Raw genomic sequence first — 16,043 nt, 5'->3', positions numbered from 1 at the left:
TGAGCCCACCTAGCTGCCCGCGGCTGCGTCTCACCATCTCCTGCCTGGCACCAATGCTCCCCAATATGGCTTCTTCCAGCTTGGCCTTCATATCTTTCGACTTCTTGAATGTCAAACTGTTCATGCGCTCGAAAGCTTTCTTCCCCTGCATGGTGAACACAACATGGGCCTTGTATCCATGATGCAGAGGGTGAGTGGCAAAAGAGAAAACAGCAGGAAAGTCATTTGCAGCACAGCACTCAAGAAGCAGAGAAGGTTTGACTGCATGAACACATGCAAGCAATAAGCAAAGTGACAGACACATTAATAAAATATAAATAATTTTGAAATAGGAGAAAAGTAGTCTGTTAGCAAGAGAACCAAGCACAAAAAGCACACATGAATGGATTTACACTACATTACATGACTACAAAGTGGGTAAATCAAATTATTTATATATATATATATATATATATATATATATATATATATATATATATATATATATATATATATATACACATACATATATATATATATATATATATATATGTATGTGTGGGTGTGTGTTGTTAAACTGGTTTACTGTATATACAGTGCCTTGCAAAAGTATTCGGCCCCCTTGAATCTTGCAACCTTTCGCCACATTTCAGGCTTCAAACATAAAGATATGAAATTTAATTTTTTTGTCAAGAATCAACAACAAGTGGGACACAATCGTGAAGTGGAACAACATTTATTGGATAATTTAAACTTTTTTAACAAATAAAAAACTGAAAAGTGGGGCGTGCAATATTATTCGGCCCCTTTGCTTTCAGTGCAGCAAACTCACTCCAGAAGTTCAGTGAGGATCTCTGAATGATCCAATGTTGTCCTAAATGACCGATGATGATAAATAGAATCCACCTGTGTGTAATCAAGTCTCCGTATAAATGCACCTGCTCTGTGATAGTCTCAGGGTTCTGTTTAAAGTGCAGAGAGCATTATGAAAACCAAGGAACACACCAGGCAGGTCCGAGATACTGTTGTGGAGAAGTTTAAAGCCGGATTTGGATACAAAAAGATTTCCCAAGCTTTAAACATCTCAAGGAGCACTGTGCAAGCCATCATATTGAAATGGAAGGAGCATCAGACCACTGCAAATCTACCAAGACCCGGCCGTCCTTCCAAACTTTCTTCTCAAACAAGGAGAAAACTGATCAGAGATGCAGCCAAGAGGCCCATGATATCTCTGGATGAACTGCAGAGATCTACAGCTGAGGTGGGAGAGTCTGTCCATAGGACAACAATCAGTCGTACACTGCACAAATCTGGCCTTTATGGAAGAGTGGCAAGAAGAAAGCCATTTTTCAAAGATATCCATAAAAAGTCTCGTTTAAAGTTTGCCACAAGCCAGCTGGGAGACACACCAAACATGTGGAAGAAGGTGCTCTGGTCAGATGAAACCAAAATTGAACTTTTTGGCCACAATGCAAAACGATATGTTTGGCGTAAAAGCAACACAGCTCATCACCCTGAACACACCATCCCCACTGTCAAACATGGTGGTGGCAGCATCGTGGTTTGGACCTGCTTTTCTTCAGCAGGGACAGGGAAGATGGTTAAAATTGACGGGAAGATGGATGCAGCCAAATACAGGAACATTCTGGAAGAAAACCTGTTGGTATCTGCACAAGACCTGAGACTGGGACGGAGATTTATCTTCCAACAGGACAATGATCCAAAACATAAAGCCAAATCTACAATGGAATGGTTAAAAAATAAACGTATCCAAGTGTTAGAATGGCCAAGTCAAAGTCCAGACCTGAATCCAATCGAGAATCTGTGGAAAGAGCTGAAGACTGCTGTTCACAAACACTCTCCATCCAACCTCACTGAGCTCGAGCTGTTTTGCAAGGAAGAATGGGCAAGAATGTCAGTCTCTCGATGTGCAAAACTGATAGAAACATACCCCAAGCGACTTGCAGCTGTAATTGGAGCAAAAGGTGGCGCTACAAAGTATAAACGCAAGGGGGCCGAATAATATTGCACGCCCCACTTTTCAGTTTTTTATTTGTTAAAAAAGTTTAAATTATCCAATAAATTTTGTCCCACTTCACGATTGTGTCCCACTTGTTGTTGATTCTTGACAAAAAATTAAAATTTTTTATCTTTATGTTTGAAGCCTGAAATGTGGCGAAAGGTTGCAAGGTTCAAGGGGGCCGAATACTTTTGCAAGGCACTGTATCTGTGTTTATGTATGTAAATGTACTTATTTTTCTTTTCACTCCATTATTTGTATTGTTTGTCTTTCAAGAGTATTGCATCACTTGATCCATGTTGTGCAAATCCATCCTAAAATGCAGAGAAACGTTCGGTATCTCACCTTGTACTCAAAGCAAGAGACACAGAGGTAGAGGAGATCTAACAGACGGTTCAGCTGCGATACTGAAAGATCTGTGAACCACTTCTGCAACACCAGCTCATCTGCATTTTTAAGCACCCACAGCAGACAGATGAGAAGACTTCGACTTGACTCGGCTGAGAAGCATCCATGTTGACGATTCGCCTAGAAAAAAAGACCAAGTATATAGATTAAGGACAAAATGGGGCATAATGGTTCGATCATATCAAGCACAGTCAATATATCATTATTGTTAAATAATGTGGTGCTGTGTTCACAGGATGAAATAATGAGATAGCGTTCAACATAGCATCCTATAAAACTCAAGGTCAACATTATTCCCTTAGCTAAGTGGGACTGATTTAAGTTTCAGATAGTTGATATTATCAAAATTCTTTACTTATCTGTATTGTACACAATAGGGGAAAGCAGAGTAATGTGTATAATATATGAAGCTTATGTCCATTACCTGCGAATTCAACAAGAAGCTGCTTGGTCGGGACATTGGAGAGGCAGTGGCAGTGCCTGCTATGGCCATGGCAACAGTCTGATTAATTATGCTGTTTCCCTCTGCATCAGCATCTTCCCCATTGCTGCCGATAGTGTTGCCCTGAGGACCACCTTGTCGACTCCACTGGTTGAGAGACTCTAGTGAAGGAGAGAGCCATATTATATGTTCATGGCTAATATCAGCAGAACAACTATAACAATTTCTGTAATTTTTTTAAAAGCAGAGGTGGGAGGAAGTCATAGTTCTACAAGTCGCAGGCAAGAGGCCGTTTACACGACAACGGTGGTAAAGACGCAAAAAACTTTACGGAAAAATCTGAAAACTTTCGGAGTGGAAATTTTGATGACACCCCAGCCTGTTGTTGTGATCCAAAACGGTTGAAAACGTAAAACTGAGTTTTGGTAGCATCTGTCTCCAAATTGGAAAGACAGTCTCTCGTACAAACACAACATAAAAGAAAAACCCATTCAAAACAAAAAAAGGAGCCCAAATTAAAACCTCCCATCCAAGATAAGATTTTGTTAAAAGTAGTCCAAATGTTATCAACCTGCCTAATGCATTTCTCTCCTGTTAGGAATCTTTGAAAAAAGCCCAATTGCGCATGAACCCACTCAATCTGGAAACCCTGTCTGGCAAGGCTACATCTACACAAGGACAGATTATTTCTCCAGGGTATTTTGCCGACTATTTTTATACATGTCCACATTTACGTTTAAGGCCCCCCCACTTCTGCAAGGTACACCTGCATTTGCACAAACTACGCATGAATAGAAAGGAGCAGCTTCATATGTTACGTCATCGCCCGCGGGGTGTACCTCTGATCCGGAAAACGGGCAAATTTCAAAATTTCTACACCGACTGTCATTACTTTGTGATCACCATTTTATTTTATTTTATTTTATTTTTTTAACAATTGAACCCATCACGCAGGAGAGAGAGTAAAGGGAGAGCACGCTTTACAAGCAGTCGCTGAGTAGAGATAAGTAATTGCAGATGACATTGATTCACTATTCATTAATTAGTACCTGTGAAGTCATGGAGCTGTGGCAGGGTCTCCATGACAATGCCAATCAAAGGAAGGTACAGCATAGCAACTCGGGCTTTGACTTCTGGATCTGCATAGCGCGGGTCAGAGTCATGGCTGGACAGTAGGTTGTGTACAACACTAACCACTTTCTTATGCAAACCAAACATCCTAAGAAAAGAGAAATATATAGGTTTTGTTTGGCTCAAAAAGAAAATACGGATTAGGAAAAACAGAACAAATGGGTGAAAAAATAAACTTTCTTGTGAGCTAATCATATTTATAAGGGGGGGGGAGGAGAGAGAGAGAGAGAGAGAGAGAGAGAGAGAGAGAGAGAGAGAGAGAGAGAGAGAGAGAGAGAGAGAGAGAGAGAGAGAGAGAGAGAGAGAGAGAGAGAGAGAGAGAGAGAGAGAGAGAGAGAGAGAGAGAGAGAGAGAGAGAGAGAGAGAGAGAGAGAGAGAGAGAGAGAGAGAGAGAGAGAGAGAGAGAGAGAGAGAGAGAGAGAGAGAGAGAGAGAGAGAGAGAGAGTTTGTGCAGCTCTCGTGGGTGCATGAGACACATTATTTTCAACTATAGCAATGAAGCCTGCTTGGTTACAAATACCTGGATTTGCAAACTGTATGTGGTATTTATATCATGAGCACATATGTCTTGCAGAGCTACTCTAATGTAAAAAGTAGGACTCACTGTTGCAAACTCAGAAATATTTTATGTCAGGAACCTCTAGATATGGTTTATTCCTAATCTTTTCATTGTCATTCACTGTCATTTTAACTCTAGTTAGTGTAAATGGTTAATGCAGGATTTATACTTATAGCTACACTGACCGCCACTGTTATTACTAGAGGTGGGAATCTTTAGGCACTTAACAATTCGATTACGATTCAGAGGCTACGATTCGATTATAAATCGATTATTGATGCACCCCCCTTAGCTATTAGCTGCTTTTAATGTTTCGTACATTAGTTACAATTATTGTACAAAAATCCTCCCTGGCTTAAATAAATGACTATTTCAGTATCAAGTTGACAGTTCAAAACAGTTAAAAAAAAAATACTCAAGTCCCCATTCTGCATTAGCAGCTTTAAACTACATTAAATTAATTTAATGTTGTAAATCAACCGTTAAAGTTGTTAATATTGCTTCCGTTATTCCATAATTTCCCTTCTGTCAACTTTCGACATGTGAAAGTTTTAAAACTGCTTCATCATTTAAAGATAGATTAAAGTCAAAATTTTGCTGATTTAGGAGTATTTTAGATAAAAAGTTAATTAGGTTCGCTTGGAAGGTTCGCTGCAACAGCCTTCCAGGGAAGTCTACTGCTTTAAGATGGCAACTGTTTACTGACGCCGGTGAGCCTGTCATTTCGCATCTAGTTTTCTATACAGGTGCTGCCAACGCCACCGAGTCTGTCATTTTGCATCTAGTTCTTTATACATGTGATATCTACCGTAGCATTATGTGGGCGTAGTTTGTAACTGCTGTCGGCAGCACTCAGGTATTATTGTTTTTTTTATCTAACGGCATGAGCTGAGCCAGAGCCGTGCGTTGAGCATTGTCATTACCCGGGTAATGACAAGCATGATGTTTACCCTCGGTCCGTTCCTCACTGCGGCCCGAAGACCGCGCTGGCTGTGTTTCAGTTCCGCTTTACTAGGCATATTTCAATAATCGGAATTTGGATATTTGTGAATTGTTCTCGAATCTTCTACGGCCGAATCGCGAATAATGTAAGAATCGGAAATTTCACACACTTCTGTTATTATGCGAGTGTACCCACCATTCTCAACTTCACTACTGTATGTAGAAGTAGTGCGCACCAAGGTTAGAGTATTGCTGTTCACACATGATCATATGCAACCAACATAAGCTCTTTACTTTAGTCAGCGTATGTATGAAATGGCAAATATACTAACCCCTCATTCTCTGGGTCAAGTATCACGGACAGTTCTGACAGTACCAGCCCAGCCATAAAGTGTTGCTCTCTGAAGGGTACTGACAGTTCAAACATGTTTGCTATTTTTTGGTCCTGGGCATGTGAGGAGAACCCAGAGCTCTGTGACAGAAGTGAAAGAAGAATCACACAAGTACATATATGCAAATAAAATGAACCTCTGTTGTTCATGTAGACACAACACGACATTTACAATTATCTTTCCTTTTGCATTATTCAAGATGTGTTCTCAAAATTGTACAATTCCATTGCTTTTGGATAACAATTTCAGTTAAAAATATTCTAGTACTAGTGGTAGTATAATTTTTCCGACTACAGTATGCCCTACTTGCTGATACGGTAATCTATAATATATAAGTCTGACCTGTGAAGTTGCTGAAGAGACAGATGGTGACGGTGAAGCAGGTGGCGTGAGCAAGCTGCAAGGCAGGTTTAAGGTGACATAGTGTTCATGACTGCAAACTATTCTCAAGAAATCCAGCCTCAAAGACTCTAATGTCGGGTTTTGCAGGGCGTAAACCTTTGTGGACACCTGTTAAGTGGAAAGGGCATTGTGGTATTATTCACCAAGTACATAAAAAATCATTTAAAAGTCAAGAGGGCCCTGATATGTTTGAAAAGGTCAACTCAAGTGAATAAAAAGACTTTACATAATTGACACTTTATATCAAATAAAATATTGAAAACAGCAAAAACTGTCCTATGTTTATCAGGGTACATTTTTCTACTGTATGTTGAAAGCCCCAAGTTATTTTCAGGCACAGTTACTACATATTGCTGCTTTAGTTGCATGATCCTGTCCACCATCTTGGCATATATTATGAAACAATTAATTCATGACACAATAATAAAAAATCTTATGCAGGTGGTTACCTGTTTCCAGTACACCCTAATTAGGGTGAAGACGAAGCCTCTATCCATGACGGACAGCAAATCATTGAGAAAGAACGCAAGACTCGTATTCAATCGCTCAACCAGCTCCAGATCCTGATAACATGGAGCACAAGCAAACTAGCAATTCAGTTTGCTATTTTGAGAAACTCACCATAAGTAGTGCACTGAATGTATATTGATGTTAGTGAAAAAAAACCTAAAAAAACCCCCAAAAACAACAACAACATAATAAGAAAGTAAACACACATTGCCACAGTTAACATATTGGAACCAGTTTCAGTCAGCACATTTTGCTTGCTTTGGATATCACTAGATCTGTTTCTTATTTATGATTTGATAACATACTGTATAAAAATACCTTTGAGAGCCCAAAAAATATTTTTTTTTCAATTTATCATTTCTCTTCAATCTCTAGAAACAGTATTAAAAACCTAACTTGAGAAATTAAAGTCTTGTGTATGGATCTGTATTATGTCATTGGTCACCTTCTGGAAGCGTGATACAATGTCACCGGCAATGGTGCTGACCAGCGCTGTTATGTCATCCATAAAGCGCTCAGGGAATCTGTTCTTTCTGGGTGACTCCAGGCGTTCAGCGAAGTAAAGGTGATGGATAATGCTCTTCACCTGGGGTTTGCGTGTCAAGGGTTAGCATGTGTTAAATGGTGCTAACAGTGCTTCTTTATCAGTGTTTTCCTACCATAAGCTCAAAGAAAAACCAGGCCTGTTGGAGTGCGCCCTCCCTGACACTTCCACTGCTCACCACCCACTGGAGGGCCAGTTCTTCGTGAAAGAGCTAAGTGAGACAGGAGCGAAGAGAAAACAAAGAGGATGATGTAAATGGTCAGAGCTAAAAGCTAAAAGTCTAAAACGCAAATGTAGGTGTTGGTGTTGGTTGGTGTTGGTGTTTGTGCAGTTGTGCTTATCACAATATTTATACAGCATATAACTTCCAAGTTCACTTAATTAGAAATTTCATATGGAAATAATGTACATAAAAAGCTCACCCGAACGCACAATTAAGTTATGCATGACAGTAAATATGAGTAAAACGTTAGCATACCTACCTTGAAAATGAAAAGGTGCTGCAATAAGATAACCAGCTCCACAAACCATAAACATCCTAACCAACCCAACCGAACAATGTCAATTGTAGCATTTTATTTATATTGTGTTTTTTTTTTTTCTTACATTGAGAAGATAGGAGAAATAAAATGGCTTATCTTTTCGCTTATGTGCATGCATGTCGAGATATATAATTTTCATCACAAACCCCCAAATCCTCATGACTATATTCCTTAAAGGTTTTATGCTAAACATAGATTGAAAAAAGGTGAAAAACGCCAAAATTCCCTCCACTTATAATCTATACTGCTTATCTTCAAGAGGGCTGCAGGGGTCTGTCAGCCTGTCCCAGCTGACTATGGCCAGGAGGCGGTGTACACCCATAACTTGTTCCAGCCAATCACAGAAAACAGACAACCACTCACACTCACATCAACTGAAACTGAGTGTTCAATTAACTTTGCTTGAATTGATTATTTCAAAATGGCTAACATTTCTGACCTGCTTCTTGAAATCTTAGGTCCCAGTTTCATTCAAGGAGGAAAACATTGTGCCACACATTATGAATTTAAAAAGAATAATGAAAAACAGAAATAACCGAATACTGGAATGTTCTTGTCTAAATTTACTCAAAAACTTTGGTTACTCAGTGCATTTATGCCCTTAATTATTATGTTGTATGAACGACAGGTGGAAATGCAGCTGGATCATGCAACCTTTTAGTAGAACATTAAATTATCCTGCCTGTCACATTGTCATTAGCATAGAAATATGAACAACAACACACTCTTTTTCAGAAATAAAGAACATTTTCCAGCCTATTAAGTTGAACGGGATAATTTCTAGTGTTGCACCGATACCATTTTTTGGGCCCGATACCGATACAGATACCTGGCTGTGCAGTATCGGCCGATACCGATACCATTCCGATACCACTCTGTTTGCAAAAAAAAAAAAAAAAACACATATAATATATGTATATATATATATATATACAGTGGTACCTCTACATACGATCACTTCGACACACGATCTTTTCGACATCCGACGTAAAATTTGAGCCGCCATTTGCTTCTACATCCGACGAGTTGCTCGAAATACGACGACATGACAGCACTGCAAACGAACGCACGGTGGATTTTCTTGTGTGAGAAATCAACACAGTTTTCAAAAAAAGTTGATACAGTTGGAGAAGCAAGGAAAAAAGTGATGCTTACCTTTGAAATGAAGATGCAAGTTATAGAAAAATATGAGCTTGGGGTGCGCGTCCCTGAACTGGCTCAACAATACAGCTCCATGGTCCTCTTCCGACCACCGTTCGCCACTATTTATAAGTTAAGGTGACAATTATTATTGTGGTAACATTGCCAAGGAAATCGCCAGCTTCGTCACGTTTTTATCATTTATTTAAGAACTTATCCAACACAAAACGCCCATTGTCTTAAGCAGTTGACCGCTCTCAAGAAAACGAAAGTATTATCTCTACCGCACCGACCTATCTCACTGAGACGTCACCTTCGCGGTGCGTTCAGGGACAGTAAAAAGTGTCCGCCATATTAGAATCCGATTCGTTACATTATTTACAGGAATAATTATTAATTATTCTTCTTCTTATTATATTATTCTGAATTATTTATTTATAACTTATTTGTTTTTCTATGTTTAATTGCCATTTGTAAGAGTGCCAGCAGTATTTATTAAGAATTTAGTGTATGTTTTTAGGCTTTGGAACGAATTAATGGAATTATAATGTATTCCTATGGGAAAATCCTGCTCGACATACGACCATTTCGACTTACAAACAAGGTCCTGGAACGAATTAAATTCGTATGTAGAGGTACCACTGTATATGTGTGTGTGTACATATAAGGGATGCAACGATACAGTTAAGTCACGGTTCGGTACGATTTTCGATACAATTCAATACATTTAATGCTCTGAAACAGAAAATACAACTGTTATTATTATTATTATTTTAATTTGCTAACAAGCAAAAATAACAGTGCCATCATATAAACAAGCATTTTAGTGCATAATATTTATGTGCTTACTTCTTACTGATCTGAAGAAATTTTGTATATACTGTAAGTGCTGAGAACAATCTTTACTTTTTGTAAAGTGGGGCACACTGTTGATTGCTGCAGCTCTCTTAGCAGGTATATTTACCATATAAGCAAAACATCCTATTTGTGGTCCGAGCCCATCTGTAACATGTGCTGAATTAACAGTATTTGCAGCATTATCTATAGTCACTGGTATGGATTGATTTGGCCTGCTTAACTTCCATTCAGTCATGGCGGTTTCTAATTCATCAATGTAGTATATGGACTAGGCGTCGCTCTGGGCTCACGCAGCTAATGGCATGGGATCTAACATAGGACATCTAGGTTGCTATTTGATGATATCTAGTGTGTGCGCGCGAGAGTTTGCATGGGATCTAACATAGGACATCTAGGTTGCTATCTGATGATATCTAGTGTGTGCGATGCGCCGCTTGAGTATTTTCTGACCACAGAAGTCACTTCTGCTCATTACTGCACAACACCAGCATAATATGACAATCGACTTTCATAAACAGGACGAGTTTGAAGTATGGCGCTCTTAATTTACCACTCATTGTTCATCATGAAACCATGAGTTTGCTTAGTCTTTCACGGTCTTAAACTTTCTGATCCCATCGGTGCCACAACAGCAATCGTTAGCTTATGCATGCTAATCGTTTGTGAATGCCATGTTAGAAAAGCAGCGTAACATCGCGGATATGCGTTGTAGTGAACATCCTTAATGTTGAAGATGAAGGTGTCATTTTCGTTTGGTAATTTCGAGACAAAGACATACAGATGTCATGCATCGGGATTTGGGAAGTTGGCTCACGTGGGGAGGACAGTTCATTTGCGCTAAAGTGATGCCAGTAGATGGTATCGGCGCCCTAAATGTTGGTACTCGTCGATACCGATACCATCAATTCGGGACGGATCGGCGCCCCCTGCCGATACTGGTATCGGTGCAACTTTAATAATTACCCATACCTGATGATCTGTGTAACAGCACAGTGGTTGGGCATCAGTACTCCAGAGGAAAAATAATAATATTCACCCATCCAATTTTACATAGCACGTACCACGTACCCTCATTAGATTGCGGGTAGAGGTGCACGATAGTTATCGGTCCGATAATAGGAATTATGACGTTACCCCAATAATTTTTGGCATGGTGTCGGATTGGGATGTGTGCGTTTGTTTCCACTCGTGTTTTGCCAGTATGCAAAGTTTTGTTACTGTTCTAGAGGCCGTATTTTTCCTTCACTGAGATATAAGCCCAACCAAGTTGACTTTAAAAAAGATGTGGAATACACCCTCGGCTTGTTATTTGTAGGACACAAACAACCATTTAAAGTAACATTCACACTTACGGACAATTTAGACTCTTCAGTTAAATTTAGAAGTATGTTTTGGGAAAGACGGAGGTCATACTACTCAAAGATAACCTACACAAGCACGAAGAGAACATGCAAACCCCACAATATAAGGTCATAAACCACAGTTGAACCCGGAACCACCGAGCTCTGAGACTGTGCTCCCAAATAAATATACAATGTCAACATAATATCCGGACTGCGAAAACATCTGGACTCAAGTGGGATAACAGCAAGCTAAAAGGATCTTCGTGAACACAACATGCACATTTGAGAAAAATCGTGCAGAATGAGTACAGCATTTGCAACACTCAAACATTACATGTGGTGGTAAACAGTACTTAAAACATAATATTCCTTAGCAGGTTCAAAACAAGACGCAGATCAGTGACATTCAGCAAGATGCTACAATGAAAAAATACAACATTGACCAATCCAGAGCCATACAGTACAACCACAGACGTAACAAGTGAGAGGGTAAGAAGAGGGTGAGGTGGGTTCTTCCCCCAATGCAAGTTGCGCTACCTTTTTTGTGGGCAACCGTCCTGTTAAAGTTTGCAAGAAACTGGCGCTCTCTGTGTGCGAAGACATGCGATTGCCACAGCGCTCCATGGCCTATGGGTGGAATGAATGGAACGTGACAACAAAGTTAGTGGAGGAACAACGAAGTGTGGGGTTGCACCTTTTCTTCACAGCAAAAAGCAAAAGGTGACTGGGTCAACACAGACAAACAGAGAGACAGACAGACAGACAACTTAACTATTTTGTTGTCTCAAACATACGCAAACATGAATGAAACACAATTACACATGACCTGGCTACCATTTTGGACTGCTAGATTACACATCTTAACAAATAAACACTGATATCAGTCTTTCAGTTTTGTAATTAAGTATTATAAGTCGCTAACTGTTTTCCCAGGCCCAGCCCTTGAAAATAGTGTGCTAGACTTCATCCCTCAGGATAAAAGGGTGGATTTAAAAAAAAAAAAAAGTAATATTGAGAAAATATCATTGCAGCATTAACTCAAAAGTTAAAAGCTTGCATGCTCCATTACTGAAGAGTAGTGACCAGGCTGTTATTTATGATATATCAAATAACAAAATGTTAATAGTAAGTAGAAGAGACAAATAACAAGACAAATTCAGACAGAATGTGAAGCAGACAAAACCACAAACGTGCAACAGACACTTCCATGCTCCAGTGACACAATGCTATGTGGGATTAGTAGGAATTTAGGCAGGGATACTAACTACAAAGGCTTAATAAAAGAATGTGACAAAATGGAAATTATAGACACCTTGCGAAGGGGAAAGGCTTGTTTTCTACTTTCTCTACACCAATTATCTATCTTTACTCGCCACTTCGCTCCCCAAAAATACCCATATTACTTAGGAGAAGAAGGGATGGTGTATTCCATGATAAAAATACAGATAGACTAAACAATTTATTCCAGTAGTAATACAGTGCAGTAAAGACTATATTTTATTGCACTTTTGTATAAGATAATTACAGTATATTGCATGTCGAATACCTTTTACAGGTCATGTCACAAAATTTGGATAGTTCGCTCAAGCTTCTATTTGGCATCTTTAAAAATGAGCAAGAGTGTGCCCTAGCACACACTAGGCAGAAGGCTGTGCACGCATGCCCTCTGCTGGCCATCTTGTGACCCACAGGAAACGCAGGCACAAATAAGTACGCAATCAATTGATCAGTCCGAACAGAAAAAAATAAAAAGATCGGGCTGCGAGGATGGATAGATACTTGCCCACGCTAAATAGCTAATAAATTTCAAGACAATTGGTTCACGACTGAGGAAGGAGTTGGACTTCAAAAATGGTGTCCATAAGAACAAAAATAACCTGAGTGGCAATTTGACAGGCCTTGAGCCTGTATTAACACAAATACAAGAGCAAAATGCTATTAAAATTAAAAGGATGAAAAATTGCCATTTATGTGCCTTTTTTCATTTTAGCAATAGACAAGGTGAGGTGTCAAAGAGACCGCAGCGAAGAGTGTTTCTGACTATGAAAGGTCAGGGAAACAAATGGGGTGAGGTGAACTACTGTAACACCCATGCATGGGATAATGGAAGGGTTGTGATTATAATTTAAGTAGAATACTGAAATACTAGAAGATTTGGTATGGTAAACCTATGTGGAGCAAAATTAAGCCACCAGTAGTTGCTGTCATGTCACTGTAAATTTTATATATCATACTGTGTATATAATTTTTTCCCAGGTTTGTTTTACCTGGAAAGATTAATATTAGTCTGACAAATGAATAAGATCAATCCATTGTAAATGAACTATGAAAGGATTCAGTAAGACCAATACTTCAAATATAACAGTATTCTCCAAGCGTGAGTATGTTATTTTACAAATGAAGTAAAGCGGAGTACAGGGTTATTCGTAAAACCACCTGCATGGTTTCTGGAGCAGACCCAGGGCTGGATCCCCAAGGGGCACTCTTACAGCCCATGGTGTGTACCCACGAGTTGGACCGGTCTAAGCCCTAGGATTGCCAAGGTCAAAGGACACAAGGCATAGAGGAAGCGAGGCAATAAGCAAGCAGCATGGGGGAAGGGGAAGGGAAGTAATCACAGGTTAAAGAGGTTCAGAGGTCATGAATGCTGGATGAATGGCTCAAAAGATCAGTTGCCAATGAAGTAAAAATGACAACAGAAAAATAATAACTTATTTTTCCATTTTTTAAATACCTTTGTTTAGCTAATGTATACAAATGGGTTCCCCACGTACACCAAATCACCAATTCAGAGTAAAGAAAAGAGTTCAGTTTTATCAGCACATGAAAACCATTTAAATTTGAGCGCAATTGCAAGAGATTGCAAGAATACAATGCAATAGAGACAAACAATCACACAGTGGTCAAATTTGGGGTTGATTACTGAAAGGCATACATGCAAGAATAATGGAAAAATCAACCCTTCAAAAAATCCTCAAAATGAAGGTCCATCAAAATGTACATTCTGCCTCAACTTTATGTCTGTCTTTCACAATCTAAACCCAAAGCACATCCCTCAAATCAGACTGCTGTTACAACAGTTAGTGAGATAAGATGTCCAAACTTATGTTTACATACTATATCTAGTGTAAATTCTGATAAAATGACCTCAGGGTCACTGTGTGCGTGTAAGGCAGGTGCCTTGATGTGAGTTGACAACTATGGAATCAGTCCAATGCCCTTATAAAACCCATTCTGAAATAGCTTAGAAAGTCAACAAGACATGAAGATGTCAGCACTGGTAAATATTTGTTTAAATTTGATAAGCACGTGCAGTGGGAACATGGCAGCTAGACAGTACAACGACATTGCTTGACCAGCAGATGATAAATGAGTTTATTTGCAGCCATAACGAAATACACTTTGAGCCTTAGAAGCGTTATTTATGGCATAAAACCTGCTGTTGACTCATTCATGTTTGAAAAGCTTACCTTACTGCCTATGATGGCGCGAACCTCATCATCTGGAGAGGTGGGCGTACCAGAGATGTCAGGGTTACTGTTGCTAAGGCTACGAGAGCGGTTTAGGTTAAGGCTTGCTGGTCGGACGGCTGATCGAGCCATGGTAGCATAGTGAACAGAACCTCCTAGCCCTCCGGGGCCTGGGGCAACACATACAGAGAGGGAAAAAGAAAAAAAAAAAAAAAAAAAAAACTAAGACACAAACGCTGTGAACTATTACCAACACATACAAAGACTAAAACAGTTTCAGAGTTTGAGCATCCAAAAGGAAACCAAACAACCTATCCTCATTTGGGTTTAGCTGGGTCAAAACGCAAAGCTAGGTGGGACGTTATTTTGGGTAGCATAAAATAAAATAATAAAACAAATAATAAATAAGGTAATGTACTAATGTTAAAAGGTAAAGAAGAAATGACAAATACAGTACATGAACGCACAAATGCACCTTATAATCAGGTGCGCTTTATGTAAAAAAATGACTTCGCTCGCTGATGGTGCTGATGGTAATAATTCAGTACGCTATCCGAATAAAATTTGGTACAATCATAAGGCTATGTTTTGATTAGTAGTGAGTAGTAGTATTTTTGCAAGATAAAAAGGGTTAGATTCCTTTTTAAAATAATCCTATAAAAATATTTTATTGCATGCCTTTAGCAAAATAAATAAATAATTCATGCGCAAAAAGAAGAAATAACCCCAAAAATGATACATACATACATACAAGGGAGGATCTAACAAGATGATTCAATTTATTTTACTTGGCATAACTGTGAATAACTTCCATAATCACCAATAGATGTTAGAGAAATTCTAAATTATTTCATGGATTACAAAAAAAAACCTTGTATAGCTATAAAACTTTGAAAGAAAAAGCAAGACAGAAAGAGAGACAGAAAGAAAAACAACTCTTGCAGAAAGGAAATTGTAAAAATAAATAAATAAATAAATAAATATATATGCAGAAAGAAAGAAAATGTAATGCATGTTTGAACAAAGACGGATGAGATAAGCGAAAAACAACAGACAGCTATTGCTTAGCCAATTGTATAACCAAATACCTGGTGAAGGTGAGTTGGGATCAGTGCTAGGCAACCGGAAGACATAGTGGATGTATGAAGAAAGCAGGCTGTTACGGCCATGCATGTCCTGGCTTGTGTCCAAGTACTTATGGAGGCGGTTTACAATGGCTGCCATAACCTCAAACGATGCCTGACCAAGATTCACTGTAAAACACACAAACACGTTTAAACAGAATTAAAATACAAAGTATACTCATATAGTGCACAAGAGTGAAGTAATTGTCTCAAAGTATTTGGCACGCTACGACTTCA

The 16,043-nt window shown here is 39.0% G+C and overlaps 1 protein-coding gene across 19 annotated transcripts in view; it reads right to left on the bottom strand.

Annotated features, from left to right (window-relative positions):
- Nucleotides 1-16,043, bottom strand: part of dock7 (dedicator of cytokinesis 7) — a 79,650-nt gene that overhangs the window by 26,070 nt on the left and 37,537 nt on the right. For 8 of the 19 annotated variants that reach the window (XM_057841194.1, XM_057841199.1, XM_057841195.1 and 5 more), the window contains exons 21-33: nt 15,771-15,935; nt 14,683-14,852; nt 13,649-13,741; nt 11,750-11,839; nt 7,445-7,540; nt 7,231-7,371; nt 6,725-6,838; nt 6,216-6,383; nt 5,814-5,953; nt 3,899-4,068; nt 2,832-3,010; nt 2,345-2,527; nt 10-169 (exon numbers count right to left, since the gene is read on the bottom strand). In XM_057841194.1, the coding sequence (XP_057697177.1) occupies nt 10-169; nt 2,345-2,527; nt 2,832-3,010; nt 3,899-4,068; nt 5,814-5,953; nt 6,216-6,383; nt 6,725-6,838; nt 7,231-7,371; nt 7,445-7,540; nt 11,750-11,839; nt 13,649-13,741; nt 14,683-14,852; nt 15,771-15,935 (1,869 nt within the window). The remainder of the gene's footprint in view (nt 1-9; nt 170-2,344; nt 2,528-2,831; nt 3,011-3,898; nt 4,069-5,813; nt 5,954-6,215; nt 6,384-6,724; nt 6,839-7,230; nt 7,372-7,444; nt 7,541-11,749; nt 11,840-13,648; nt 13,742-14,682; nt 14,853-15,770; nt 15,936-16,043) is intronic. The other 11 variants (XM_057841197.1, XM_057841201.1, XM_057841204.1 and 8 more) reach the window with 5 other exon arrangements.

This window comes from Corythoichthys intestinalis, chromosome 7 (assembly GCF_030265065.1).
Source record: "Corythoichthys intestinalis isolate RoL2023-P3 chromosome 7, ASM3026506v1, whole genome shotgun sequence".
In the NCBI taxonomy this organism is placed as follows: domain Eukaryota; kingdom Metazoa; phylum Chordata; class Actinopteri; order Syngnathiformes; family Syngnathidae; genus Corythoichthys; species Corythoichthys intestinalis.
Note: the sequence above shows the minus strand (reverse complement) of the source record. Positions and strands in the feature narration are given on the sequence as shown.